Source organism: Salminus brasiliensis, chromosome 19, assembly GCF_030463535.1.
Source record: "Salminus brasiliensis chromosome 19, fSalBra1.hap2, whole genome shotgun sequence".
Lineage (NCBI taxonomy): Eukaryota > Metazoa > Chordata > Actinopteri > Characiformes > Bryconidae > Salminus > Salminus brasiliensis.
The window spans coordinates 9882765-9910544 of record NC_132896.1 but is presented as its reverse complement, the minus strand read 5'-3'; the positions used below and the strand labels follow the sequence as shown (position 1 = coordinate 9910544).

General features: G+C 41.0%; 1 protein-coding gene across 1 annotated transcript; it reads right to left on the bottom strand.

The window, feature by feature from the left end:
• Positions 1–17357: 17357 nt before the first annotated feature.
• On the bottom strand, positions 17358–25958 carry slc26a2 (solute carrier family 26 member 2). Its single transcript, XM_072663995.1, has 4 exons — positions 25826–25958; positions 23594–24207; positions 21797–22536; positions 17358–21206 (listed from the first exon to the last, which is right to left on the bottom strand). Exons 2-4 carry the CDS (start codon positions 24185–24187, stop codon positions 20429–20431), a joined length of 2112 nt encoding a protein of 703 aa, XP_072520096.1. The 5' UTR covers positions 24188–24207; positions 25826–25958; the 3' UTR covers positions 17358–20428.
• Between the last annotated feature and the right edge of the window lie 1822 nt (positions 25959–27780).

Below are 27780 nucleotides of genomic sequence, written 5' to 3'. Positions count from 1 at the left end.
CCACTCTCAATAATCTACTCAGATTCTCCTGCTTGAGGTCAGATAATAGTTAGCTTTAGTAAGAGCTCTTGGAATAATTTTCTTCTTCTTGTGTAGAAGAACGTTCTTGTCTGTCTGACAGGAAGGTACCTGCAGTAACGGTAATGGAGAATACTCCAGAAGGGACTTCATTATGATCCGACAGCGGCGCCAGACTTCGTGTCAGGAACGGAAAAGACATTGTCGCGTGTATTTAATAGCCCAGACTAGGTCATTATTTTAAAATTGGAGGTACATTAAAACACCTAAGAAGATCAGGCTCCAGAAGCACTGAACAGGGAAGCAGATGGTGTGACATTTCAGATTCCAGCTAAAGGTTACGGTTCCGCTGAAAACTGAGCTTTTGAGCTTGATATTAATAATGTCTCTATTAGAACGCTAATTCCTTTGCTGTTGTTTTGACGTGTACTAAAATACAGCATTAAAGGAGAATTCCACTAGTTCTTTCCTTCATAACTCAGCTGTTGAGAAGAAGAATGACACCATTTATAGCCATTTTATTTGCTATCCAAAACCACCAGTGAACCTACAGGACAAGTCTTATAAGATTTATATGAAGTGGTGATGATAAAAGTGGTAAATATTAAAACAACCTTTTCTTTGGACACTATTTGTAGTGTTTACATAGTCGTCGGCAGTCACTTTTCCCTGATCTAAGCCAGTAAGGGTTAGCATGGGAATTCTACGGCCTTTACTCTCTACTCACTGACTAGTTTGAGTGGTTAAGGTGACATTACAGGCAATTTTCACAACCTAAGACATTATAGATGTTACAGACCAGTTATAGATCTTTCCCAGTGTAAACTTCAAGTCGCATGTCCAATAATGCCCGTGTTTCTTCTTGGTTAATTGTACTTTACAAACTTCTGAAAGAGCGAAGAACACTATTAAGCTGAGAATATGGTCTGAGCTGGAGTTCTCAAACAGGTCCTCAGGGACCCACAGATGTCCCACACTTCTGCTGTTCCCCAACTTGCAACACATAGCGCTAGAGGAACAATGTGGGCCTTCGGCAGGTCCGTGACAACTGGTTTGAGAACCACTGGTTTGAAATGTTTGGCCGCTGTGTGTTGTCCACCTAACGATCCACCTTGTCCACCTAAGTCAGGTGTGTGGCAGAGATAAGAGCTTAAGCTGTCGCATGATTTTTGTGAGCGTGTGTGGGTGTGTTGTCTCTGAATTGTTCTCAATTGAAAAATTGACATGTTTTGTGCCCTGTGTTTTACACGATAGTGAACTTTCTGGGCCAACATGAGCCAAAACACGTCCAAGTTTAACTGCATGACTGAGTAACAATTGGAAATCACCAGACCAACTCTCAAAGTTTAGAGGATACTTGTCTGCAATATTAGCTAGCAAGGTTTTTTGTGAGATGAACTCTCCTGTTGTTCAGACTAAGAAGGGTTATGGAAAGCTTCAGGTCAGAAAAAAGAAATCTTTGGAAATTACATCTTTGGGAAAGATGTCATTTCCAGGAGTGGCTGAGAAGGAAAGAGTCTAGAATTGCCCATGACGTCTGGTTCTAATCCCCCAAGTTTCTCTAGAGCAGAGCATTTCCCAGCAAACCACTCTGAGTTTAAGGATTAGGCAGACATTTGACAAAGTTGGATGGAATTCTGTTTTAATGGTGAGACCTCCAAGCAACAAAAGTCGATAAGGAAGTTGTGCTGTGTTGTGCACATAACACACACACACACACACACACACACATACACACACACACACACACACACACACACACACACACAGATGCTTCTTCACAACAAATCAAGAAGGCTGTAGCGAGGGCACTTTTGACAGATCACGGATCAAGACACGGTCTTATTGGGGGGAACAGAAAGTGAAATTTGTCATCCTGTTATTTTCACCTCGCTTTTAGAGCCATGAGGTGGACAGTGGGGTTTAGGGCACAATTTTTTCATGGTTATTTGCGGATCAAAGCCAGAGGTCTGTGTCGCTCTGCTTTTAGGGCTCCTTTAGAAGCTCCCTCTCCCCAACCCCACTGCCCCCTCCCCCCCCACTCCAGCAGCCCCGGACCACCTGTTGTCTGACTCATTCCGCAGGATGTGACATTAATGAAGTGGTGAGGTGCTGCACGCACACACACACACACACACACACACACACACTAAAGAGGGCTGCTGTACATCACTGTGTGCACTGCCTATAGAACACCTGCATGACTCACCCAATATTTGAAACGATGTGTGGCTTTGACTTTGACTGCGCAAGGAGGACTAATATGTGTGAGTCAGGCGCTAAATATACCACACCTGCTGATTTTCCTGTCCGTCTGATTAGCTCTCTAAAACCGCGTTCATTCATCCCTCACACAAATGCCTGACTGACCTTTTCAGACCTAAAATTGACGCCTACAAAGCTTTCAGAAATGAGGGCGGCGAGAGTGTCCTGAAATGAAAACAGGAATTACCCGGACAAGCGGTAAACAACATGAAATGAAGATGGTGTGGATGTGATGTGCAAAATGTACAACCACCCCTCCCCCCACACATACACACACAGACACCTGGATTTGAATTCAACTCAGTCCTTTATTGATGCATCAGCCAGGCTGTTGGGAATTGACTGAGGTACTCTGAAAAGACATGTGCAACCATAGGACCAAATGAGGACAGTACAGTAGGGGACAAAACACAGACAGGGTGGAAATTCAGTGCAGTAAAATGCATAATCCATTTTCATTTATGAACTCTAGGGAAATGTCCAGAGAATCAGGCCCGGTTATCTGGACGTAATCCGGATTTACCCCTTCACACTGTAGTGTACAAGGACAAGGGCCCTTCATTTTTTATAATTATAAAGAAATGAAAAGGCAATTGCATCACGCAGACTGTGCAATTTGTGTGACCAATAGGCTACTACTACCATGGACCCACCCTATCTCAGCTGTGGGGCAGTGGTGGCTCAGCGGTTAGAGCGCCGGGATATCGATAACAGGGTTGTGGGTTCGATTCCCGGGCTCGGCAAGCTGCCACTGTTGGGCCCTTGAGCAAGGCCCTTTACCCTCTCTGCTCCCCGGGCGCTGGAGTTGGCTGCCCACCGCTCTGGGTGTGTGTGTGTACTCACTGCCCCTAACACGTGTGTGTGTGTGTGAGTGTGTGTTCACTACCAGATGGGTTAAATGCGGAGGACACATTTCGCTGTACAGTCCACACTGTACAGTGACGAATACGTGCACCTTTATCCTTTACCTTTTAGCTGCAGCCTATTCTTTGGAAGCATGTGCAGGAGGCACGGCCCATCGAAGATCATCCATAATGATGTCATCAACACGTCCACTGTGACTTCTCCTGAACATTACCCAGACTTTGTCCTAGGAGGCAGGCAGGGTAAAGTCTGAGAAATGTCCTGTGCAATTGATCTGGACATTTGTGTGCACACATACAGCTCCTCCGAGTAATGTCTGAAAAAGTTATGAGTCAGCGTGAAAGTCTGAAAAAAGTGTGTTTGAGGGCCATATTTTGGTTATAAATTTGGTTATTTATGGTTATTTATTAAAAATCCTATATATGAATTCATATTTTCCTTTCTAACTTCCCTGTAGTATTTTGCATAGGATTATGTAAATAATGTTTTCTATAAATAAAATTAAAAATTATAACACAAATGCACTAATAATTTATATTAACAAAACATTTGTGGACATTTATTATTCATATATTATTTATTTATTTATTTATAATCCCCTTATTTATAAATTTATTTATCTCCAATCCCTTGGAAAACATGTAATTTGAGGGTTCCTTAGCAAAGACAATAGTTCTGTATATACAGTTGTGTTCAGTAGTGTACACACACTCACCATGGACATTAATGTCATGGCAGTATTGAGTTTTGGCTAACAGTTCTTTTTCTCGTGCAGAATGAGTCCAATGAGCTCAGTGAAGATCTGAGAAGGATGACTGCTGAGTTACAGAAGTGAGGAATGTCTTTGGTAGCCACTTCTAAACAGCTGCAGATTCCAAAATCATCAGTTCAAACAAGTTATTGGGTGGTGTAGACACTTTGCCAAAATCTAAAATAAGACCCAAACTGTCCCCCTCGGCTGAGAGACAATTGGTTCGGATGGTCAGGAATTACTCATGAACCACCAAGACACAGGCCTGCCATAAACTGGCAGCTGCTGGAACACCAGTGTCGCTGTCTACAGTCAAATGAGTTTTACATAAACATGGACTGAGAGGCTGCCTCTAAGAAAGAAGTTTTCAGCTGACATGGACAAAGAAGAAAAGTTATTTGGAATAAAGTCTTAGATGTTTGGAGTAGTAAAGGTGATGTATTCAACCACAAGAACACTATACCAACTGTTAAGCATGATGGTTGTAGCAACATGTCCTGGAGAACTACCTCAGAATTCTTCAGCATGACTTCAGACCCTCAACTAGATGGCTGAAACTTGGACACAATCGGGTGTTCTGTCTTAGACCAGGCCAATGACCTCAAACACACTTCAAAGGTAGTTGTGGAATGGATAAAGCAGGCTAACCTGAAGCTTTTGAAATGGCCTTCCAGAAGTACTGACCTCAAATATGTGCGCTGTGCTTGAAAGTTGTGTCTGTTCCGGGAAACCAACTAATCTAATTTAACTATTTTTGCCAAGGAGAGTGGTCAAATATCCAACCAGAATTCAGCCAGAAAGTTGCTGATACCAAAAGCATCTGGTCATGGTGGAACATGCTAAGGGACATTTAACCAAATATTCGTTGTGCTGTATGTGTACTTTTGACTCTGTCTTGATTTTAGAAAACAACAAATTAAGCTTGTGCATTAAATGCCAACTCAACAGACGTTTGAGTGTTTTTTCACCTGGTTAATTGCTTTTCTCTATGATGGAAGATTGTGTTGATTTTAGTTGGCTCTTTTAAGAAAAAAAATGAAACACTTTTTAAATAGTACACATGTATGTATGCATATGTATATATATATATATATATATATATATATATATATATATATATATACTGCTTAGAGTGCTTGAGAAACAAAAAACTAAGGAAGGTAAGGAAACTAGCCAGTAAATGAGATTTTAGAAGCTAGATTTGATCACATCAGTCTCACTATAGCTTACCAACCATTAAGAGATACAAAGGCTATACTGAAGTTATATGGGCTCTAATTAAATCTGTCAGAACATGGATTACTTACTGGGTGAGGCTACACATTAAAACAGAGCACACACACATCTGGAGCGATGCTAGTCTGCCAGCCATACTAAACTACCCCCCAAAAAATTACCCAATACGCTAAACGCAGTATTTGGTTTAAAGAAACAAAAATCAAAAACAAAGCTCACCATTTTGTTTAGTGTGCAGAATCATTAACACATTAACACATACCAAAAACTCTTTATGTCATCAGTCAGTCAGTTTTACCTGTATAAACAATAAATACCATTAGAACAGTTATAGATAAACACAAATCAATTAATGTAGCAATACATTCTCACTATCAGTTATTAACATGTTGGCTATAAGAACAGAATTAGAAGAACTCCATGTTTCATATTTGGTTCCCGACTTGTTTATGAACTCCAGACACTAGGAGTGCTGCCCATAGAATACATAGTGCATGCTATTAGGGTAAATACGGTAATTTCAAGCGCGTGTGCCAGTGGGAAAACTTAAGCTGTAAATTGTTGGATATGCATGGTATTGTGGGAACTATGGTAACTATTGCTATGGTAACAGTAGTCTTGTCCACCCCCCCAACCAGATTTATTGATTAGATAACTACAGTGGTGTTTGAAAGTTTGTGAGTTTCCTTTGGAATTGTTGTATAAATTTGACCTAAAAGTAAAAACAAAAAGAATTCAACAATTGAGACAAAATATTACACTTGATCATTTATTTATTGAGGACAATGATGTGTCGGACGATTACAGAGAGTTTTATGGAAAATGGTTAAGCTCACTTTCACACTTCAGACCACAATGTATTGTTTATTTGTATTTATTCTAATTCTAGTTGTTGTTGTTTTTTTTTTATTAACAAATAAACGCCGCTGTATAATAAAGACAGGGGGCTATAGCACAGTAGACCTGCAGGAGCACATGGCTTCAATTTTTAGACTTCAAAAACAAGTCACCTAATAAATGCCACTGACATGCACAACATGTTCAGATGTTTTACATAAATATCGTCTTGAAGTAGTCCCTCAGCAGTCAAACCCTGTAAAATAGTCCCACTAGTGCCAGTAAATGCTTCGTAACCTGGTGAAAATAAACTGTCCAATAAGTCCCGCCAGGCCTGAAGCTCAATAATATCTTTGCACAGCTGATAATGGCTAAAACATTGAGACCTCCTTAGTCACTGGCCAAGTGGCTGCCCAAAGCATGGCGTTAGTGGATCAGCATGGATGATTTTTCCAGGAAGATATGTGATGTACCGAGCAGCTGGATCTGCACCGTTCTAATAAAACCCTTTACTCTCCTCTGAATTTTAAAATGCACAAAAGCAACATGAAGTACACCAAGAGTGCACGCTGGGTTCAGGAAGGCCACACAGAAACATCATCTACCGTAACTGCCACAGAGAAGCACAGGTAGATGATGTTTCCCAAACAGCTTTTGGTTAGTGCTTTTTAAAAGTAACGTCCTGAAGTGTCAGCAATCATGGCGTGATCCCAGGCATTGCCAGTGGAAAAGAAGCTCTCCAGAAGTCTCTTCATTCTGGTCTGCTTTCAATAAAAGACCTGACACAACTGGGTCATTGTTGTAAAACAGGAAAGACACCTAATTCTTCGTTCTTCAGAATATGCTGTTTTTGCCCTCGCTTGGTCAAGGTGAGTGTGAGGAATTCTGCTTCAGGCCCTTTCCTTCCAGATCCACTCAGCTTTGTTCGGCTCCGTCTGACATGTTTTATGTGTGGGTTCATTTAATAAAGTCGATAAACGCTGTCCGAAACGTTCTCTTTCTCTTTTGAACACACTTTCTCTTTTGTCCTGTGTCTCGCTTCACTCCAACAAGTTCAAAATTCCTCTTCCATCATCACTCCATCACTCTGTTCCCTCAGCAGCTGTTCCAGTCCGGTCAACGCCAAAAGCAGGACAGCTGGAGACCATATAGAGCCTGGAGCACAGGGCACTGAGAGAGAGAGAGAGAGAGAGAGAGAGAGAGAGAGAGAGAGAGAGAGACAGACAAGACAGACAGACAGACAGATAGAGAGGGTAGGAGAGAGATAGGGAGATAGACAGACAGTGAGGAGAGAAAGAGACAGACAGACAGATAGAGAGGGCAGGAGAGAGATAGGGAGATAGACAGACAGTGAGGAGAGAAAGAGACAGACAGACAGATAGAGAGGGCAGGAGAGAGATAGGGAGATAGACAGACAGTGAGGAGAGAAAGAGACAGACAGACAGATAGAGAGGGCAGGAGAGAGATAGGGAGTTAGAGAGATAATGGGTAGAGTTAGAATTAGAGTGAGTGTGAAAGGCAGAGGGAGAGAGGGAGAGAGAGAGAGAGAGAGAGAGAGAGAGAGAGGGCAGGAGAGAGGGCAGGAGAGCGATAAGGAGATAGACAGTGAGGAGAAAGAGAGAGAGAGACAGACAAGACAGACAGACAGACAGATAGAGAGGGCAGGAGAGAGATAGGGAGATAGACAGACAGTGAGGAGAGAAAGAGACAGACAGACAGATAGAGAGGGCAGGAGAGAGATAGGGAGTTAGAGAGATAATGGGTAGAGTTAGAATTAGAGTGAGTGTGAAAGGCAGAGGGAGAGAGGGAGAGAGAGAGAGAGGGGGGGGAGAGAGAGGGCAGACAGAGACAAATAAAGAGATAAAGACAAAGGAAAAGAGACAGAGAGAGAAAGTGAGTGAGTCAGTGAGAGAAGTGGGAGAGAGAATGAGTGTAAAAGGTGTGGGGGGGCAAGACAAATACAGAGATAACGATTAAGGGAAAGAGACAGGGAGAGAGGGGGAGATAGACAGAGTGAGGGAGAGAGTGAGTCAGTGAGAGACAGAGAGGCAGAGACAGAGAGAGAGTAAGAAAGATAATGGGTAGAGTCATAAATATAGAGGGCGAGAGAGAGAAAGACATAGCGGGAGAACGGGGATAAATAGAGAGATAACGACAAAGAAAAAGAGAGAAAGTGATTAAGTGAGAGACAGAGAGAGAGAGAGAGAGAGAGAGAGAGAGTGTAGCTTGGCTTTCAGATGCATTTGTGCTGAGCACTGAGGAGCAGAGACAGACGGCGGCCAAGCCCTATAGGGAGAGAGAGGCGATGACCCTCCACTGACCAAGCAAAACTAGTTCATCATCTGGCCCTCACTGAGGAGAGAAATGGCATGATGTGGCAGTGGTCAGAGTCGGGCACCTGCTGCTATGAGCCTCCCAGTGCAGCAGGAGCACTACACAGAGAACTGCCAAACTATTTTGATTACTATTTGACTGACAGCTAGTATCCACACTGTTACACAACTGAACTAATGAGAATGGAGGGAAGAGTGTGACCTTAAATGCTGGTGTGGGTTAAGCAGTTCACTTAAACGTCCTGTCGGGTCAACTGTGGCCTATGGGCCACACTCCGGGCAACATTGTCTCTGTAAAGCTTGCTTTACAAAGCTGTATTAGTAAATTCAGTCAAATTCAAGTTACTAACTGCTGACATACAGATGAAAATTTGATATGATGCCTGAAAACAGTCATCGCTGTCCATGGACCATTGGTTCTTTAGTCATTTGAATGGATCGATGTTCAACTGCCCAACTGTGTAACTTGTTATGTTCCCGGTTTGGACATTTTCCCTAATAAACACAGCCGTGTTGCAGAACAATTTGCCACTCAGTCTGACTAAAGAGGATTAAAGTGGGAACGTGACATAAATGCATACTTTTTATTGGATTAAAAAGCTTATCCAGTTTTCTCATGATAATTAAAATTGTACTATTGACACATACTCTCCATGCTAATGACTGAAAAGGTAGTTTTAATAAACAAACAGTTTAAAGGCCACATTATGAGAGCAATAAAAGTAATGCACTTCCATTAATGGCTGAAGATATAGCTAGTTAGCTGGTACACACAGTAATGTAAAGCTTAGTTATTGCTTTAAAATAATAAATTTTCAAGCCTCTGCTTTAAGTGGTGGATGTCTATTCTGTGGCTCTTTTTGGGTGAATTTGTTGGTGCTCCCCCTTCATTAAGAACAATGCTAGCCAATGAGGGCTTATCTATTAGCTGATGTTACACACCTGGCAGTTAGTGTTCTCCTGCAAGCATGTTGAGCTGCCAAGTGGTGTTGCATTAGTATTGATTTGAAGAGATGCAGAGGCACTTCATGTACCTAAGTGGAAGCACATGTTCGCATTCGTTCTCCTAACCCGGTAGCATTGAGACATTGGCTACATTCCAATTGCATAATACACATTAATACTAATAGGAATAGACTATAAACTAACCTTAATAGTGCGGGTTTGACAGGTTTGTTCACTAAATACAAAAGAAATAACCATTATTTGCCCTAACATGAAGTGATGAACCTTGCTATGCCAACATATGTCAGTTCAAGTTTCTCCTGCCACTCTTTTTTCTCATTTTTCCAGACGTGAGTAGTGAGTTTCCTTTCTATTGCGCATTCTATTGTGGGATAATAGTGTCCATCGTAACCGCACTCAAAAAACAACAAGTTCTAAGTATGCATCCTGGATATTTGAGTACACTTAACTTTGACACGTCTATCTATAGTACATACTACATATTCAGAATATAGTTAGTCTTACTAATTAGTTAGCAATTGGGACACAATCTTATCTAGCGAGTGGAATTGGCAGTGGGCAATGAGATGTACAATTCCTGATCAGGATGAATGGAGTTTTTGTCAACACTATGTAAAGCTTGTCCACCCATGCAACTGTTGCTACCCGAAGGACACACTTGTGGGTGGAGCTTGTATGAGTCAATTGCATTAGACGGCATCATAAATAGAATGTACCTAATATCCCTCATCTCCACCACCAGGCGCATGATCATATTTCTGCATTGGGCTGTGTTGTATCTCCACCATTTGTGACACCTCGTAATGCTTACTCACCTTCTTCTCAGGCTCCATTCACTTCAACCAAGTTCCATTCACTTCTGCCACGAGGGCAGCAGAAGTTGCAGAAAAATGATTGATGAATGCGCTGCAACATCGCTCCCATTTCATCACCCTGCAGTTGCTTTGTTTTGATCTCAGTTCACTGCACAAAGCCACACTTATTTTTCAGAGGTGACAAGCAAAAAGGCAGCGAGGAAGCACCTTCTAGCTACTTTACGATAAAAAAGAAACACCGACAAAAGGATCGCGGCTCCATCGTTCTCATGAATATAAATCTAAGGCAGCTCACTGGAGAAGTTACGGCGCAAAGCGCTCCAGTGATTTTAAATGGCACTCCTCCAGTTTGGATTATGCAGATGCAGCGTAACTCGGAGGCAGAAGACAAATGGAGTTGCCAACAACCTGCCCTTATCGCTGCACGCTGCTTTAGAACGCTAGGCCCCGATACAAAAGCCACAGCACTACAATGCGCCCAGAATAGAAAACCTAGCACCAACACAAAGCTACGAGCACCAGAATGCGTTCATCAAATAGCGAGATGTTATTTTCAGACTCAGCCACATGCTGAGCTCTGAAACTGCTGGGAAAATGGACATTTTCCCGCTTTTTCCTTTCTTTTTTTTCCACCGCACCTCTACTTCTTTTTTTTTAGAACACATCGATTGGAAGCAATGAGGGAGTTTATATAAGAGCATAAGAGTGAATTATGCTGGAGAGAAGATTGCTGTCATGTGTGTTATCACTCAGAAGGCAGAGTGGGGAGTTTTAAAGGTTTTGATGACAACTGATGGTCAGCAATTAGCTCCACGCTTATGGAGCTATCTACACTATTATAAAATAATACCTGTAATCTGAAAAGGGCGGTCGACAAGAGATCTCAGAAACCCAGAGGGACACCAGCGGTGCTTTTATTGTCTCAGCAGTTTTTCACTTGTATTTTACAAACATAAATGCATCTCCTCTCACATCCACAATAGTGTTAAAAGTACATCCCATGTCAATTTCACATACACTACTCCTTCATTTCCTGCTTGAGGCCATTTCAGCATGTTTTCACTCAAGTAGCATGTCCTCTTCAGCAGACTGCATCAGCACCCACCAATCACCTTTCAGCTCTTTAAACTTATGCAGAAATGCCTGCTGACCTATAGCACTGGGAGTCCAGGAGTCCAGCACGGCTGGGTGATTTTTCAGCTCAGGTACACCTGATTCAACTCATCTGCTAATTGCCATGTTTAGAGGGTCAGTTTGAGCGGGGACTGTTCTGGACACCAGCCCTCCAAAACATAATAGGTTTATGTTTATCTGCTCCAGAGAGTCCTATTCTATTGGCAATACTTTTCTACAGTGACTAGACAAGCTGTGTGTGTGCGCATCTGTGTCAGCAATTGGCGCAACTTACAGAAGCTGAATGCATTCATTAGAAGGGGTGTCCACAAACATTTGAACATAGTGTGTGTGTGTTACTTAAATGCTAAAACAAATACTAAAAATAATTCCATGTTTTGATAGCCTCACACTTGTCTTGGATGGTAGGAGTTCAGAATATACCTCAGAATTAATTAAAGATTATCAAAGATTGTATAATTACAAAATAGTAAAGATTAAATTGTATAATTATTGTAATTACTGTAATTATATTCAAATTTGATTGCTTGCACTCTCGACTTCCTCTTTCTCAACTGCACATATTATATGTGCCTATTTCTTTTAATCATTTCTGCCACAGCCTCTGCTCGCCTCTCCCGTCCCTATCTGAGAATGATTGAGAATATCCAAGAACATTTCAGGATATCCAAGAATGTCTGAGAATGTCTGAGAATGTTTGCGAATGTCTGAGAATGTTTGCGAATGTCTGAGAATGTTTGAGAATGTCTGAGAATGTTTGAGAATGTCTGAGAATGTTTGAGAATGTCTGAGAATGTTTAAGAATGTCTGAGAATGTTTGTGAATGTCTGAGAATGTTTGCGAATGTCTGAGAATGTTTGCGAATGTCTGAGAATGTTTGCGAATGTCTGAGAATGTTTGAGAATGTCTGAGAATGTTTAAAAATGTCTGAGAATGTTTGCGAATGTCTGAGAATGTTTAAGAATGTCTGAGAATGTTTGAGAATGTCTGAGAATGTTTGAGGATATTTAAGAATATCCAAGAACATTTCAGGATATCCAAGAATGTTTGAGAATGTCTGAGAATGTTTGAGAATGTCTGAGAATGTTTGAAAATGTCTGAGAATGTTTGAAAATGTCTGAGAATGTTTGAGGATATTTAAGAATATCCAAGAACATTTCAGGATATCCAAGAATGTTTGAAAATGTCTGAGAATGTCTGAGAATGTTTGAAAATGTCTGAGAATGTTTGAAAATGTCTGAGAATGTTTGAAAATGTCTGAGAATGTTTGGAAATGTCTGAGAATGTTTGAGAATGTTTGAGAATGTCTGAGAATGTTTTAAAATGTCTGAGAATGTTTGAGAATGTCTGAGAATGTTTGGAAATGTCTGAGAATGTTTGAGAATGTCTGAGAATGTTTGGAAATGTCTGAGAATGTTTGAGAATGTCTGAGAATGTTTGAGGATATTCAAGAATGTCTGAGAATGTTAGAGAATACTTCCAAATGTTTGAGAATATCTGAGAATGCATGAGAATGTTTGCGAATTGCATTTAAGAATAAGAACATTCTTATGAACTGCTTTTATTTTAAGATTGTTCATACATTTGTTCTTAGGAACCTGGTTTTGTTAAATACTTTGATATTAAATAAAAAGGTTTATTCTCACGTTGCATTAGGGCTAACTTAGTTCAGCTGTTTTGGGGCACACAGTTCACATTCCAACACTATATGCAAATCCCACCGGTGGGAGCGTATTTTTTATGTACCAGCCACTGGAAATCCTATCGATGGGAATGTACCTGTCAAAGGGTCACATACAACTACATGGTATATCACAAAAAAAGAGGTTATAAGTAGTCCTGTTGAACTGGATTTTGTGAAACACTTCCTTATCATCACTGTCACAAAAAACTTGTATCTCCAAACATTTTACTTTACAGAAGGTTAAAAACTATTCTAACTTCCAATTAAAGTCAGTGTAAAGAGTCAGTATTCCGAGTCATTGTAGAGCATTTCTATTGGCCCATTGATCATGAAATTTTGACACAATATAAAGAACAACCAGTTCAAATGATCAATGATCAAAAAGTGCGTAACATTTATTAGTTGTCAGTTCTCTGGCTCTTCGATTCTGTGTTATTGACTTTTAATAATCTAAATCTTATGGATTATCAACATATATGAAAATACACATTTAAAACCCAGTTATATAATGTTCCCCATCTTTAACCAGCTCATGGACTGCAGGGGTACAGGTGGCCGTGAGCCCTATTGGACAAGTTAAAATCCATAAAACCAGTACAGCACAATGTGACACAGCAGAGTTCCCTCACAACTGATGTGGACTAGCATTACCACACACCAGCATCCAAAACTCCAAATACAGCACCAACGACGTCTCTGAACGCCATTCATCTCAACACTGAATTAGGAAGCCCTCTACCAGTCCACCCAAAGCCAAGCATGTAGAAAGCACATGATTAAGGCACTACACCTTCACAGATTAACAGATTAACAGGTTAGCCAAACACTGTTGATATACATCTTATAAAACACAAGGCATCGATAAATTTGCAGCAGGTTAGCAAGCCCTTTGGTGGTGCGGCATGAACAAGCAATTTTCTATTTTAAAAAATTATATTTGAGGTTATTAAAACATTTGTAATCCATTTTTTTTAAATCCATGCTTTTTGTTTTTTTAAATTGTTGGTATGTAAATTATATATAATCCCATATTATTGGGGATGCAATACAGAGGCTAAACTTATTCCAGGGAGAACTGCAGCACCCCTTTGAGCCCCTTGTGACTGATGAACTCATTAAATTACAATTAAAAACCTTGTTAGTTAATCCAGCCAATCAACAGTAAGATCATCACTAGTGTGTGTATGTGAGTACATGGGTGGATAAAGGGCAATCAAAGGCCTCTGGGTACTCTGGGCCCTTGGTTTAACCCCCCAGTAAGCCCCTGCATCGCCGCTGGTTCTACAGACTAGTCTGCAATGAAATCGGAAGTGTTTTCAGGCTCGATGCTGTAGTGAAAACACCGTGGGCTGTGAGACTAAAGTGTATTTAGATCCGATGTGGCGATTCGAGGCCCTGATACTTTGACAAATAGGCTGAATGAATTCATGGTGCTCGCCTGTCAAGTCTTTGCCTGAACTGATTTGCTGAGAGCAAAAGGACAGGAAGAGGGAGAGGGAGAGAGAAAGAGAGATGGTGAACAGAGAGGGAGAGCGAAATAGAGAAAGGGACCGAGGAAGAGCTGGGGGGGGGGGACAGACAGAGACAGAGATGCCTTTACTTCAACTATCTCAACACCTGCTAATGTCATTGGGACACAGAATGCCTTGGAGACAGCGGTGGCCCAGGCAGACTCAGAGATGAGGGGAAAATACAATTTTTCTTGACAGGAGACAAACTAGTGTGACAGTTTAAAGGCATCATGAAGCACAGATATGAAGCCGGCCAAAGCGCCTGCTCTGACTGCAGCCAAACCTCAAGATGACAGACTCTTCTGCCTTCACGGGTTCCAGTCTGCAGACCTGTCAGCAGTATCATAAAGCAGCAGAGCCTTTGAACGGTTCTCATGTGACTTTTTACTCTAAGCGCTGCATCATTGAGAAACCGGCTGTTGGCCACAGTAGAGCGCTGGATAGGACAGCACTGCCCCCTGGCGCTGAGTTTAGGGTAATGCGTGTTCAGGGACTGCGCGCTGGTAGAAGCTACGTGCGTAGTATTTGTGAGGAAACGTGTGTAATTATTGCAATAATCATTAAACTGTAGTTATTAATTCCACAGATTTTAATGGTTGAGCGTATGCATTGCTTTGCTGTTACTCGCATCTCTCACTGGAAGAGTAGCATTGTGTTTTAGATTCAGAGTGAATCCCCAGTATCATCAGTTTTTATTATATTTGTTCTTGAGAAAAATTCGTAAGATAAAGTCATGCATGCTGTGTTTTGTTTTAATAAACCGCATAACTGTTCATACCTGAGCTCTACTGTACTACTCCCGTTTCGCCATAACGGCACGGTCTTTTCACTAACACCGTATCACTCCGCTGAACGCCTTCAAACTAAGAAGTAACGCAAACGCCTGATTTATTTATTATTATTGAAACTAAAAGAATTAAGACAAGAATATACCCTAACAAAAAACACTCGGACAAAAAAATGGGAATGGGAAACTGGTTTGTCAGAAGCTGAAGAAAGTGGGTGAGGGGAGTTCGTTTCTGTGAACTATAATTTGGCGGAAGGAGATGCTACGCGCACGGCTCGATTTATTCATTTCGTAGTTTATTAATTTGTCGAACTGTTGTATAAAAGCAATAGGACACTAGAGGCCGTGTGTTGCCGTAAAATAACGCCACAGCAGCCGTGCTGTTAGATCACGATAACACACGACCTCCAGCGTTAGCTCCGGCCACGCAGGCTGATTGGTTAAGAAGCGGTCTAACCGCGCTGGGTTTTATCACAGACACCGTATCACTCCGCTGAACGCCGTCGCTATAGATCTAGAGCCAAGAAGTAAAGTAGCAAATAAAACAGGACCGACCTTAAGACGAAACTAAAAGGATTAACACAAGAATACACCATAACAAAACCACGACAAGAAAAAAAGGAGTGGGAAACTCTTTTTGGGATTTTAACTTGTTGGTCTATGTGAGGAGTCAGAGCTAGAGAAGGACCTCCTACTGCTGCAGGCTGCGCTGTGAGTGGAGTTCGTTACGTGGCGTAGAAACACGCTGCTGGGTAAGGGACTATACTTTGGCGGAAGGAAATGCTAGCTAGCTTTACAACTTATAAAAAGGTATGTCTATTTATGTCTAATTTTATTGCTGCGTAAAAGCAATAAAACACCTGAGTTTGCGTGTTATCGTCTTCGGTTTGTGTCTGATTCATCACAGTAGTGCTGTTATTTCAGGACAACACACTCCCTCTAATGATCTACTGCTTTAATAATCATGGATCCCTCTGTATTCGTAAATGTAACAAATTCCAAATAAAATATTGGTGAATATCTGATCTTTGTATAAACTGGGTAAGTGGGTTTTTAAGAATACATTTCTTCATAAGAACAGTTGGTGAATAAGGCCCACTCTTCTATAAAGGCAGACTGTGGATGTACTATGAACCCCTCACTGATGCACAATAGGGAACCTCAAGGAGCCCCAGACAGCAGATCATTTCCTATATCCCTGTTTGTCCTGAGTTGGAACAAATCTCTCAACATCCCGGGGTTTCCTGAGGACTGTTTTGAAAACCATTGATATAGAGGACTCCACACTCTTCCCATATTTTACCTGCTACTTTTGTAGACCTACTTCTACTCAGGTTTGCTTTGGAGAGGTCATCATTTTACTTACTAAAATAACAATACTTTTATTTGAGCGTGGGTTCATTCATTTACTGCAGGGATGGAACAGTCTGGTCCTGGAGGGCCAGATTTCTGCACAGTTTGGTGATTTTCCTGCTCAAACACATCTGATTCAGATCACCGGGTGATTGCCAGGTGTACTTAGCGTGTTCCAGCAGATAAATCAGTCAAACGGTTTTACTCTTTTACCTCGTCCCTCAGCTCTCCACTCGTGATCTACTGCCTAAAAACAGTATTAATGGTACAATAAACAGCCATTGTTGGAGTTGAAGTAAATCCTTCCACCAGCCAGGAAAAAAGCCAATCAATCCCAGGCCAAGAAAGATAACGCCACAGTACAGCACCTCTCAGTGGTAAGACTGAAGAACTCCTGCCGAGGCAGAAATGAATTAAGGAGCAGATAAGGCTGTGTTGTTTAATTAGTGGTCAGCCAGCAGGGCTTGGGGTTTGATCCAGGCTGTTTGGCATTCAAAGCCCTACACAGAGAGATAAGTCTGCCTTCCCACAGCAAGGGGACACACAGCTACAAAATAGGAATTCAGGCTGCGGCTGCGCTATCTGAATTTTCCTATCTTTTCTGCTAAAAAGAGATGGGGGAAAAGCTTATGTGTGGCAGCAGCACACAGGAAGTGGTGACAAGCTGTGGAACAAATTACCGAACACATACCGCAAGGACATTTTAGCACGGATGCACTAGAAGATGTATCGATTGTCCAACTCCAGCCCAGAACTAGACAAGGCAAGAAATGAGAGAAACCTGCAAGTCGTATAGATGCTCTGTTTATTAAGTACAAGCTATAAGATTCCTAAATGTGCTTACAGATATAAAACTTTCCCTTTATGAATACTCAAAGTGTCCAAAAAACTGGAACGATCACCAAAACCTTGTACAGTGATGGAACATTACATAGAATTAATGAATAACAATCATCTCCAACTAACCTCAGTGATGAACAAGAGAACAGAACTGATTAGAAAAAGAACCACAGAAAAGATCATGTGGAATATAGCTCTTAATTAAAGGGAAAGTCTACTGATTGTTCAAAATGTCTGCATAATTAAACAATTCCAGAGTAAATAAAGTCATGCTGAGCGCCTTGATGTGAAATGCTTCATTTCAGAAAAACTTGCCAAGTCAGAATCTATCACAGTGGTGGTGATAGGAACCAGACATCTAGACAAAGTTATTACACCAACTGGTTGTAAACACATGGCCCCAAAACCAACTTCAGAGTTGCCACTATTTCAGCGTTACATATAAACACTCAGAGGATGTGTAGTTCTACTGGTGATTGTAGATTTTAGTAAATAAGATGGCTATATACATAGAGATGTCACGATCCGAACTGTTATTAAAAACAAAGGGATTTTACTTTAGTATTAATCAGCAACTCATCTTATCTAAACTGTGGGGCAAATAACCCGACCAGAACATCACTGTTTTTTAGTTCTGGTTCTAATTACTATCACTGAAAGGGTTTATATGAATTTATATCAAACAACTCTTCAACAGCTTTGTTTACATTTCATGCAGGAATTTAGAAACTTCAGTAGAATTCTTAGCTTTTTAAAGCTCAGTTTAAAACCAGGCCTATGATACTTCATAACAAATCAAATGAGATTCATATTATTCATATAAATGCAGAGAAATACATATGCTACTGTGCTATAATAACAATCACTTGTATAAAAGCTATGCATTATAGGATGTTGAAGGCCTAGTGCATAACCCATTCTTCTGTTTCTCATACAGCTGCCAGGACAGTGGGGTTCTGCCAATAGAAGAAAAATCTATGTTTGAGTATGGGCTCACAGACAGACGTGAGTCCACTGACCGCGGTCACATGGTTGTCTACAGTTTAGGACCTGTCCAACAAGTCCATGTGAAAGCCATGTATTCTGTAAACTAACCACCACCTTAGTAACAAATCCTGGGGAAAGGAAACAGCAAAAACTTTCTCGATTACTTTCCCTTGTTAACACAGTAAACTCACAAAAACCCCTGCCTTTCTGCTGTTTACATAGCATATGCAGGTCTTATCCTGAATTTAACACAATTACTGTGCCAAGGCCTAGATGGGAGAGACCATGTGGTTCCATGTGGTTCTGCTTTGGCATCTAGGTAAAAAAAAAAAAAAAAAGCTGTTCTAATGTAAATGGAACATACAGAATACCTATAAAAGGTTGGTACTTAGGAAATGTCACAGACACACATAGAAATAATGCTTTGGACCCATTATCAGGGGGATATTTTACTGTCGTTCTAAAGAAATGCCCTATATTCATATAATGAATAGTCACTTGATAGCCCTGAATTACCAGAAATAACAATAAGTTCCTTATTCACATTCGATCATTAAATCATTAAATATGGCTAAAAATAAGCGATCATCCTATATTCTTTGGAAAGATTTGATCTGGATGATTTGTGCGCAGATATCTTTGCCACATACACAAAAAAAGCCTCCTCCTCTTAAGATCAGTAACGTTCTTCTTTTTTTTTTGCTTTTGTTTGACCCGCAAAAATGAGCACAAGCCCTGAGAGACACAACGTTTGAAATTGAAGAAAGAAAAATAAAAAAAAATAAACAAATTTAAAGTGCTGTAAAATACACAAACATGACTGATCTGTAACAGAGAACTGTTTGGTCTTTAACAGCAATCATTCTCCAGACCTCAGGGTCTTTGATGATGTCTCCTATTTCATAGAGAACAGACAGGCACTTAAATCCAGATTACATCCTTCCATTGTTTAACACACTTTAAGACTAAGAAATAGTCAAAGAAAAAGCTATTAAAAATAATAATTGTGCATTTAATTGATTGTCAATCAGAAATCACAGTAAGGCACAAAAGTTAGACTCCAAAATATAGTAAACATGGAGTTTAGATGGGGGGGGCGATATGTCAATGTGTTTTGTTTATTGTGACACATTAAGTCATGATATGGCTTTAAGCTGACGGATGGCAAATTGGACTACAGTCTAAACTAGACTGAAATGTCTAGTGTTGAAATTGGGGGCTGTAGTCAATATTTTTTATCCGCCAATGTGGATATAGACACATAAACGTTTAGAAAATCTACCTGGATTTATATACAGATTTAATTGGAGGGTTAAAACAAGCAGTAAAATCAATAAAATGCAGATAGTTAATCGACCTGAAACTACTGTTCCTTTAAATGCCAATATGTGCATCAAATATCATTTAAATTATCATTAATTGTCACATCTAACACCACTATTTTTTAGCGTTACGGTACACCATACGTTCAAATGTTTGTGGACACCCCCGTCAAATAAATGCATTCAGCTACTTAATGTTGCACCCATTGCTGACACAGATGTGCAAATGCACATGCAGGCATGGGCTAGAGGCTTTAAAGCTGCCCAGCATTTAGCTGTGGAGCGGAGAAACTGGGTTCTCTGGAATGATGGTTGGTGCTCCATTCGATACTCCATACGAGTTGGGGAATTAGAGATGAGGTGGGGTGGTGATTATCCAACATCTAACCTAACCTCACTAACCCTCTTGTCGCTGATTGCAACAAGGCTTGAAAACCTAATAGAAAAACCTACACAGAATAGTAGAGACTATCCAACAAAAGTAGGATAAACTATATATATTTTTTATATACCCTTGGTTTCAGTTGAATCAATGAATGAGGCAGTGTCCAAATACTTCTGTCCATATAGTGTTAGTATAGTCCTATAGTGTTTTTTTTTTTTTTGGCACTATTCCTTGGCTGGGGCATTTTATTGTGATATGCACTGTGTATTACGAGGATGTGTATTGCCACATTTCATTTATGCCATATCGCCCACCCCTAAGCTTAAAGCATCTTTTTGTATCAGCAGACAGTCTCACAGTCACCATTCTGTGACAGTAAGCTCTGGGAGTAACGCACTGCATCACTGATAGTGTGAAAAATAATCTCTGGGCTACCTGTTTTGGAGTCATAGTATCCACCTGTCCGCAGAGAATCCATAATTGAGGTATTACATTGTGCTAACAGCAAGCGCACCCCTAACTCCCTATAATCCTTATGCACCTCCTTTAGAGCACCAACACCTGCAGTGTCCAGAAACAGAACTGCACTACAGTCTATGACTAGCGTATGAAAGGCAGGACCTTGCTGCAGGAAAATATTCGTTGACACCTCGTGGTCTTGCTTGGCCGCGTCTTCCAGTGTTCCCTGCTTCCTCTTCTGCTTCTCCAGCTTCTTGCGCCGGGCTCTCTCCTTCACTGGGTCCAGACCCACGTTGCGATACAGAGACTTCTTAAACAGGGTCTGGTTGGCATAGTAGATTGGAGCTTCATAACGGAACACAGCCACCCCAGGATGTGTGTGAAGGCCCTTATATGAAGCCAGGTCCTCAAAAATCTCATAGTCTCCAGCTTGTCCCAGCTTGAAGGCCTGGGCCCGCTGGGTGCGTCCCAGCACACAAAACGCAGACACCAGCACCCCCACTAGAAGGCCCAGTTCAGTGTTCACCAGCGCCGATGTGGCCATGGTCACCAACCAGATAGCAGCATCCACACGGTTCGCCCGCCACATCTGGGGAACATCCCGGAATTTCCGGAGTGCTCCACGCAGGTTCACTACGATGATGACAGCCAGGACGCATCTGAAAGCAAGACAGACAGAGCATGGACTCCACAAGACCTCTAAACACATCCTGTGGAGTTCTGTCCACAAGTTGTCCTTGGTTGGAGCACTTTTAATGGTAGGCACTGACCAATGCATTCCAGAAAAAAAAGGAGGTCTGACCCAGTCATCTAACAATCACAAGTTGGCCATTGTTAATATATGCTCAGATTCTTATGCTTGTTCATTTTTACTGCTTTTAATAACATCTGTATATAAAAATGTTATGCTAACATAAACCCACTTTTAAGACAGCCACATTTATTAGACTTTGAGAAGATATTCATATTTACATTGGGGGCCATGAGGAGCTGGATTAACTAAATCTATTAGAAAAAAAAAAAATTCAGGGGCTTTAAGTGTGCTTCAGTGGTTTTTGTACTGTATACAAAAAGGAGCAAATATAAATTTGTTGAAACATGCAGTTGGAAACTATATGGAAAGCTATATGAAAACTCTCCATTCATGTGATGAATTACTGAATTAAAGTTACAAATATTAAAGCAACATCTATTCTATGTCCTGTCTCTTATATGATAGTGATTGTACTATATTACAATATGCACTTACTTCTGAAGTGAGTAGAAGAGAGGAGCAATGACAAGAAGCACCAACAGCAGCACTAGGGCAGTGACCAGGCTAGACAGTTGAGTCTGGCAGCCAGTGGACTCCTTCACCAGGGTCTTAGTCAAGGCAGCACTTGTGGTGAAGCAGCGGAAAAAAGAAGGTAGAATGTTACAGAACCCGATGGCATACATCTCCTGGTTGGGGTCCACCACATAACCATGCTTCTTAGCAAACATCTCGGATAAAGACACGGTGATGGCAAAGCCGACAATGGCTATGGAGAAGGCATCGACTGCTACGTTGGGGATGAGAGACCAAGCTGGCAGCTGAGGAGGCATGAAGCCAGTGGGAATGGCCCCAGCCACCTCTGATCCGTACGTCTCCTGAAACTGGCCAAAGTGGGAGGCCAGGGTTGCAATGATGACCACGAATAGCTCAAAGGGAATGGGAGCTTTGAGCTTGGATTTGAAACGATTATTGAGCTCTTTGGTGGGTACTAGCACTAGGAGGCAAAGGAGGCTGGTGATGAGGTCACAGATGTTGGTCTGGCCCAGGTTCATCAGCAGACTGATCCAGGTTTTGATCAGTGAGCCCCATCCCTGGGCACGGGGCAGCTTCAGGCCCAGCAGATACTTCAGCTGTGAGGTGAGTATGGTAAGAGAAGCACCAGTGGCAAATCCACTCAGGAGGGAGTCAGAGAGAAAAACCGAGACAAAGCCAACCTGAAGGAGACCCATCAACACCTGGAATCACAGGAAAACAGAAGAAGGTGCTTAATACCCTCATGTCCAGTCTATACAGCCCTTCAAATATTGATGTGCGTCCAGTCACCCCAGCACATTCATGTTTACTGGATATCTATTAATTGATGACAAACCTGTTATGATGAAGCTCATGTCTACTTAACTAGTAAAAGATGGAAAAGGCTCCCTGTATCATTGGTTCCACCCAGTTATGTATAGTGCTGTATTGCCGAATCGTTGTGAGGGTGTATTGGGACATCTGCTCATTCAGCATTTCTTCCAAAATCAAGGGTATTTACAGAGAGTTTATCCTGCTTTTGTTGGAGTAACTGTCTCTACTGTCCAGGGAAGGCTTTCTACTACTACTACTATTTTGGAGCACTGATGTGGTTTTCATTGCATTAATCGGCAAGAGTGGTAGTGAGGTCAAGTTGTTGGATGATCACCACCCTACCTCATCCCAAACGTATTGAATAGAGCATCATTCCAGAGAAACCTGTTCCACTGCTCCACAGATCAATGCTGGAGGTTTATACCCCCTATACCCCACGTATGGGGGGGGGGGGGGGGGGGGGGGGTTATGTGCATTTGCACATCTGTTTCCGCAATGGGTGCAGCTTAAAGTAACTGAATGCATTAATTAGAAGGGGAGTCCACAAACCTTTGGATATAGTGTAACTGCATGTGCATACTGGATGCCCAAGCAGTAATTCAAGCCAATTTTATATCGCTTTTCTGGGAATAAGGTTTTTAAGAGGTTTTTAGAACCTCATGTCCAAGCCAAGTAGCATTTAGGTGTTGGGATGTCCTTGTCATTCTTTTCATTTGTTTTTTGTTCTTGAGAAACTAAATGGATGTTTCATTAGTTTGTTTTCCCTTTTTTCTCATATAAACGCAATTCTATTATTTTTCAGTGTTCCTAGCCAAGTCCACAAAAAACATAGTCCATAAAGCAGTACCGTATTAATATATATGCCATAAATATCAAAAAGAAAAAGAAAATTTCATCATGTATATAAATTCCAACCCTTCCCAAACCCTCTACGCAGACACTTACCTGGTAAACTCCTGCTGTGAAGGTGACAGTGGCCCCTACTATGATGGCATAACAGCTGCGATCACAATAGGGAGCAGTGCTGTTCTCCAGGCTGCCCAGGCTTGTCAGGTTGCTCCGCTGATCAGTGAGATATCCAGCCACAGCCAACTCCCTGTCCACAACCTGGCCCACCAACAGACACAGCACTCCGAAGATCCCCACAGAGATGTGCCTGGATGTCCCCAGGAGAGTGTAGATGATGCTGGAGAAGAAGGATGTATAGAGACCATAGATTGGATCCTGACCTGCCAGCAGGGAGTAGGCAATGGATTGTGGCACCAGCAGTATGCCGACAATTACTCCAGACATCAAGTCACCTAGAAGCCAGTCTTTGACCTGATATCGTGGCAGCCATTTCAGAATGGGTATCGAGTCGAGGAGCAGGGCTTTGGCTCGAGCTGAGCTGCAAGAACATTGCTTTTTCAGCTTTCGACTCAGCGCCTCCTTCAGGGGTTCCTCCTCTCTCTCACGTTCCTCCAGAATGAAGGGAATGTGAAGGTCACACTCTGGCCCAGCTTCTGCTGCAGTCCCATTGCCCTCACCACCAGCCATCATGCACTGACCAAAAGCGCTCCCTTAGAGAAAGATAAGTATGTCTGTTAACGGCGATATCAAGGAATGTGTTACATAGAATGGAATCATAAATTTCACCATCAGTTTGACAAATTGGGACCCTGATACAAAGCCAAAGGAAACCATGCATATTAGTCTGTTTAATGTGGGGGATGTGATATGGCCTTTGAATGCAAATAAAAGAATTTTATCAAGGTCCAAGGATTCATTAGGGCAGGCCCAAGACAGTCAATATTTGTCACATGGCTCCACAATCAATGAGTCATCAAACAAACTTTATCTAAGCATAGCTCCAATTAAAGTAAAGGGTAATATACATATATTTCAGAGTTTAAAAACTAAAACTCATACTTAGTGTCACCGCAGTCAAATTCACTGCTGTAGATAGTAGAGTGTTTCATTACAGCAAGGTGGACATTGAAATGTAGCAAGCTGTATTGAAATGTAGCAAGCTGAATGTAAGTTCTTTCGTTACGTCAGTAAAAAAAATAAATGAATACAAAAACGACCACACAAGGTTAATCCACAGTCCTGCTGTACTGTAGGCCAGCTAAGACGGGGCTGAAATTCAGTCCAAATGCAGACCCACCCTCCCATGATTCAACAAGCAGCACTTTGTGCGAATGGGCCTGTGTCACGGCTGGCTTAACTTTCCACACTTTCTGAAATCTGCTTTTCACTGCCTAATACTGCCTAATAAAAAAGTTTGCATAATAACAGGGCATTTAAACAAATGAGTCAATTTCAGTGTAGAAAAGTATTTTAGGTGGGTGGTAACTAGTTATATATATATATATATATATATAGATGATTTATAGATTTGATATTTTTATTATAATGTATTTTTATAATTTATATAATATAATAAATAATAATATAATATAATAAATAATATAATAATAAAAAAGTTAGGGTTAGGGTACACGGTAATAGAAACAATCTGCCATAGTTAACCTACTTACACTGTTTGCTTTAATGTTTGACAGTCATACAAACCTAATCAGTTTCAATCAGTGACCAATGCTGAGCTTAGAGATGTGCTTATACCCCAGCAGACTGATGCATTTCAGTGTCATTTAAGTTGACACAAATCTATAGACTCATGCAAAGAAAAAAAGACAATAAGGCATCATTTATGAGGAATAATAACACAATTTCCCTTATTCACAACAAACGGTCTGCTGTCTAATGAGACTTAGATAGATGTGTCTGGCTGCTTTGTGTGTATGCACAGCTCAGAAGACTGCAGCTCAGCTTTTCACTGCATTGACTGCACACTGTGTATTTTCTCTTATGACAAGTAGCTGAGAGCTTTAAATAAAATCTGAAACTTGATCTAACCAAGTGCAAAACACACAGTTCTCAACTGAAACACTGGTAAAGTTACTGCAACTTTATTCGTATTTCGGTTAAGCATCAGATCTAGTAAGAACATCTGTAAGAATCTGCTGGCTTGTAAGTGCCACCATGTTTTTGATGAATGGGAGCATTGATGAGCAGCTGAGTTTCTGCAACGTGTAACTATCCTGCCTTCCCTCCTGAGACTCGCTCGGACTACGTGTACGTAAACAGCCCCCAGCGGAATTTACAGAGGCATAAAGTCAGCTCACCGCTACTCACCTTTTAACGCTGACCACAGTCCTTCAGAAGTGTCCTCATTTCAGTCATAGGCAGTGCAGAACAGCCCTCATCCTGGCCGCTCTTCGCTTTCGCGACACTTCTAAAAGTGTAACAGCAGTGTAACAAGCCACCATGGAGCTCCAGGGTCACGTGGTAAACTTCTGCAAAACACCCCGTGTCACGTGACTGGACAAAATAACCGCGTGTCTCCTTTCCGAGATAAAATAAGTCAAATGTGACTCTGTATCTCTCTCTGAATTTATGTTTACAAAAAATAATAAATATAATAATAAATAATAATAATATAATATATAAAATGTGGATGTGTGTGTGTGTGTGTGTGTGTAAAGTTTTTCATTTTCAATTTCATTGCTATTTTTTCACTGTCATTGTTAGGCCAAAATGCAGGAAATGTATTGTGTATTTGAATGAATTGCTGTACATATACTTTTTCCATATGGCTTAATATTTTTTATAGATGACAGATTAAAAGAAAATAGCTAAGATTCCTCAGGAATGCTGCCAGAAGCTGGTGTTTGCCCCATTTGCAGCCAAAAGGGTGCTCAACTTAGTACTAAAGACGCTTATCATGCAGGGGTTGAATAATTCTGACACTGTGGTCGTCATTAAAAGCAGCATTTAGTGTTAAACTTGGTGAACGCTCTTGTTCTATTAGTTGTGGTAAGATATTTAAATTGTTTTCTTGTTTGATTTATTTATTGCAAACAGCTTAAAGTTTGTACAATTTGCTTAGAAACCTAATTTGCAAAGGGGAGTCGGTAATTGCAAAGTTAAACTTTAGCCTTTTAAGAATAAGTGAAAATGCCTTAATCTAGAATATGGACCTGCACATTGTTCAGGAGGAGTTGTAGCCCTTTCTTCCTGGCAGAACTGCTTTATCTCTGTCATGGTCCATGTGCCTCGTGTGTACGGCTCTCTTCAAGTCAATTCATAGCATTGCTATAGGGTTGAGAATCTGGGCTCTGACTTGGCCTCTTGGTTTTTCATAAGTCATTCTGTTGTGGACTTGCTCCGGTGTGGTGGGTCATTGTCCTGTTGCATCACCCAACATATACAGAGTTTCAGCTGACGTACTGACACTCTCATCCTGTAGAATTTTGTCATACACTTGGAAGTTCATCTTTCCCCATATGATTGTAAGCTGGCCAGGCCCAAATCATGATGCTCTCTCCACCATACTTTACAGTTGGAATGATATTTTCAGGGTGATGTGCAGTGCCTTTTTTTACGCAAGATGTAGCGCTGCGGGTTCTTTCCAAAAAGTTCAATCTTAGTTTCATCTGTCCACAAAACATTTTCCAGTACTGTTGTGGAGTGTCAATGTGCTCTTTCTCAAACATCAGGCGTGCAGCAATGTTCTTTTTAGTAAGCAGCAGCTTCATTCGTGATGCCCACTTCTTGGCAGAGTAGCCACAGTGCCAATTGTCTCCATTTGTAGATTGTTTGCCTTACTGTAGACTGGTGAATTTCTATAGTCTCTAAAATAACTTTGTAACCCCTTCCAGATTTATGTAAATCAACACGTTTTGATCATATATCTTCTGAAAGCTCTCAGCTTTTTGGCGAGGCATGGCTCACATATACGTATCCTTCTTGTGCAGTGCAAACTCAAAAAGTTTGAATGTTTTTTATCAGTCAAAGTAGCTCTAGTCCAAACTCTTTTTTCTGAAGAAGACTCCAGGTATGCTAACACATGACTCCAATTAGCTTTTTTGAGATCATTAACTGAACGTTTACATACTTTATCCACTAGCACTATGAGGTTTTTATAATTGTTCTCAATGAAGACACGAATGATCAGAATTATTTTGTGTTATTATATTAGGCACATTATATTTGTCAATACGCTTGACTTGGATAAGGATCAGATCACATTTTCTCACAAATTAATGCAGAAAATTATTTAAAATTCCACATACGAGTTCACATACTTT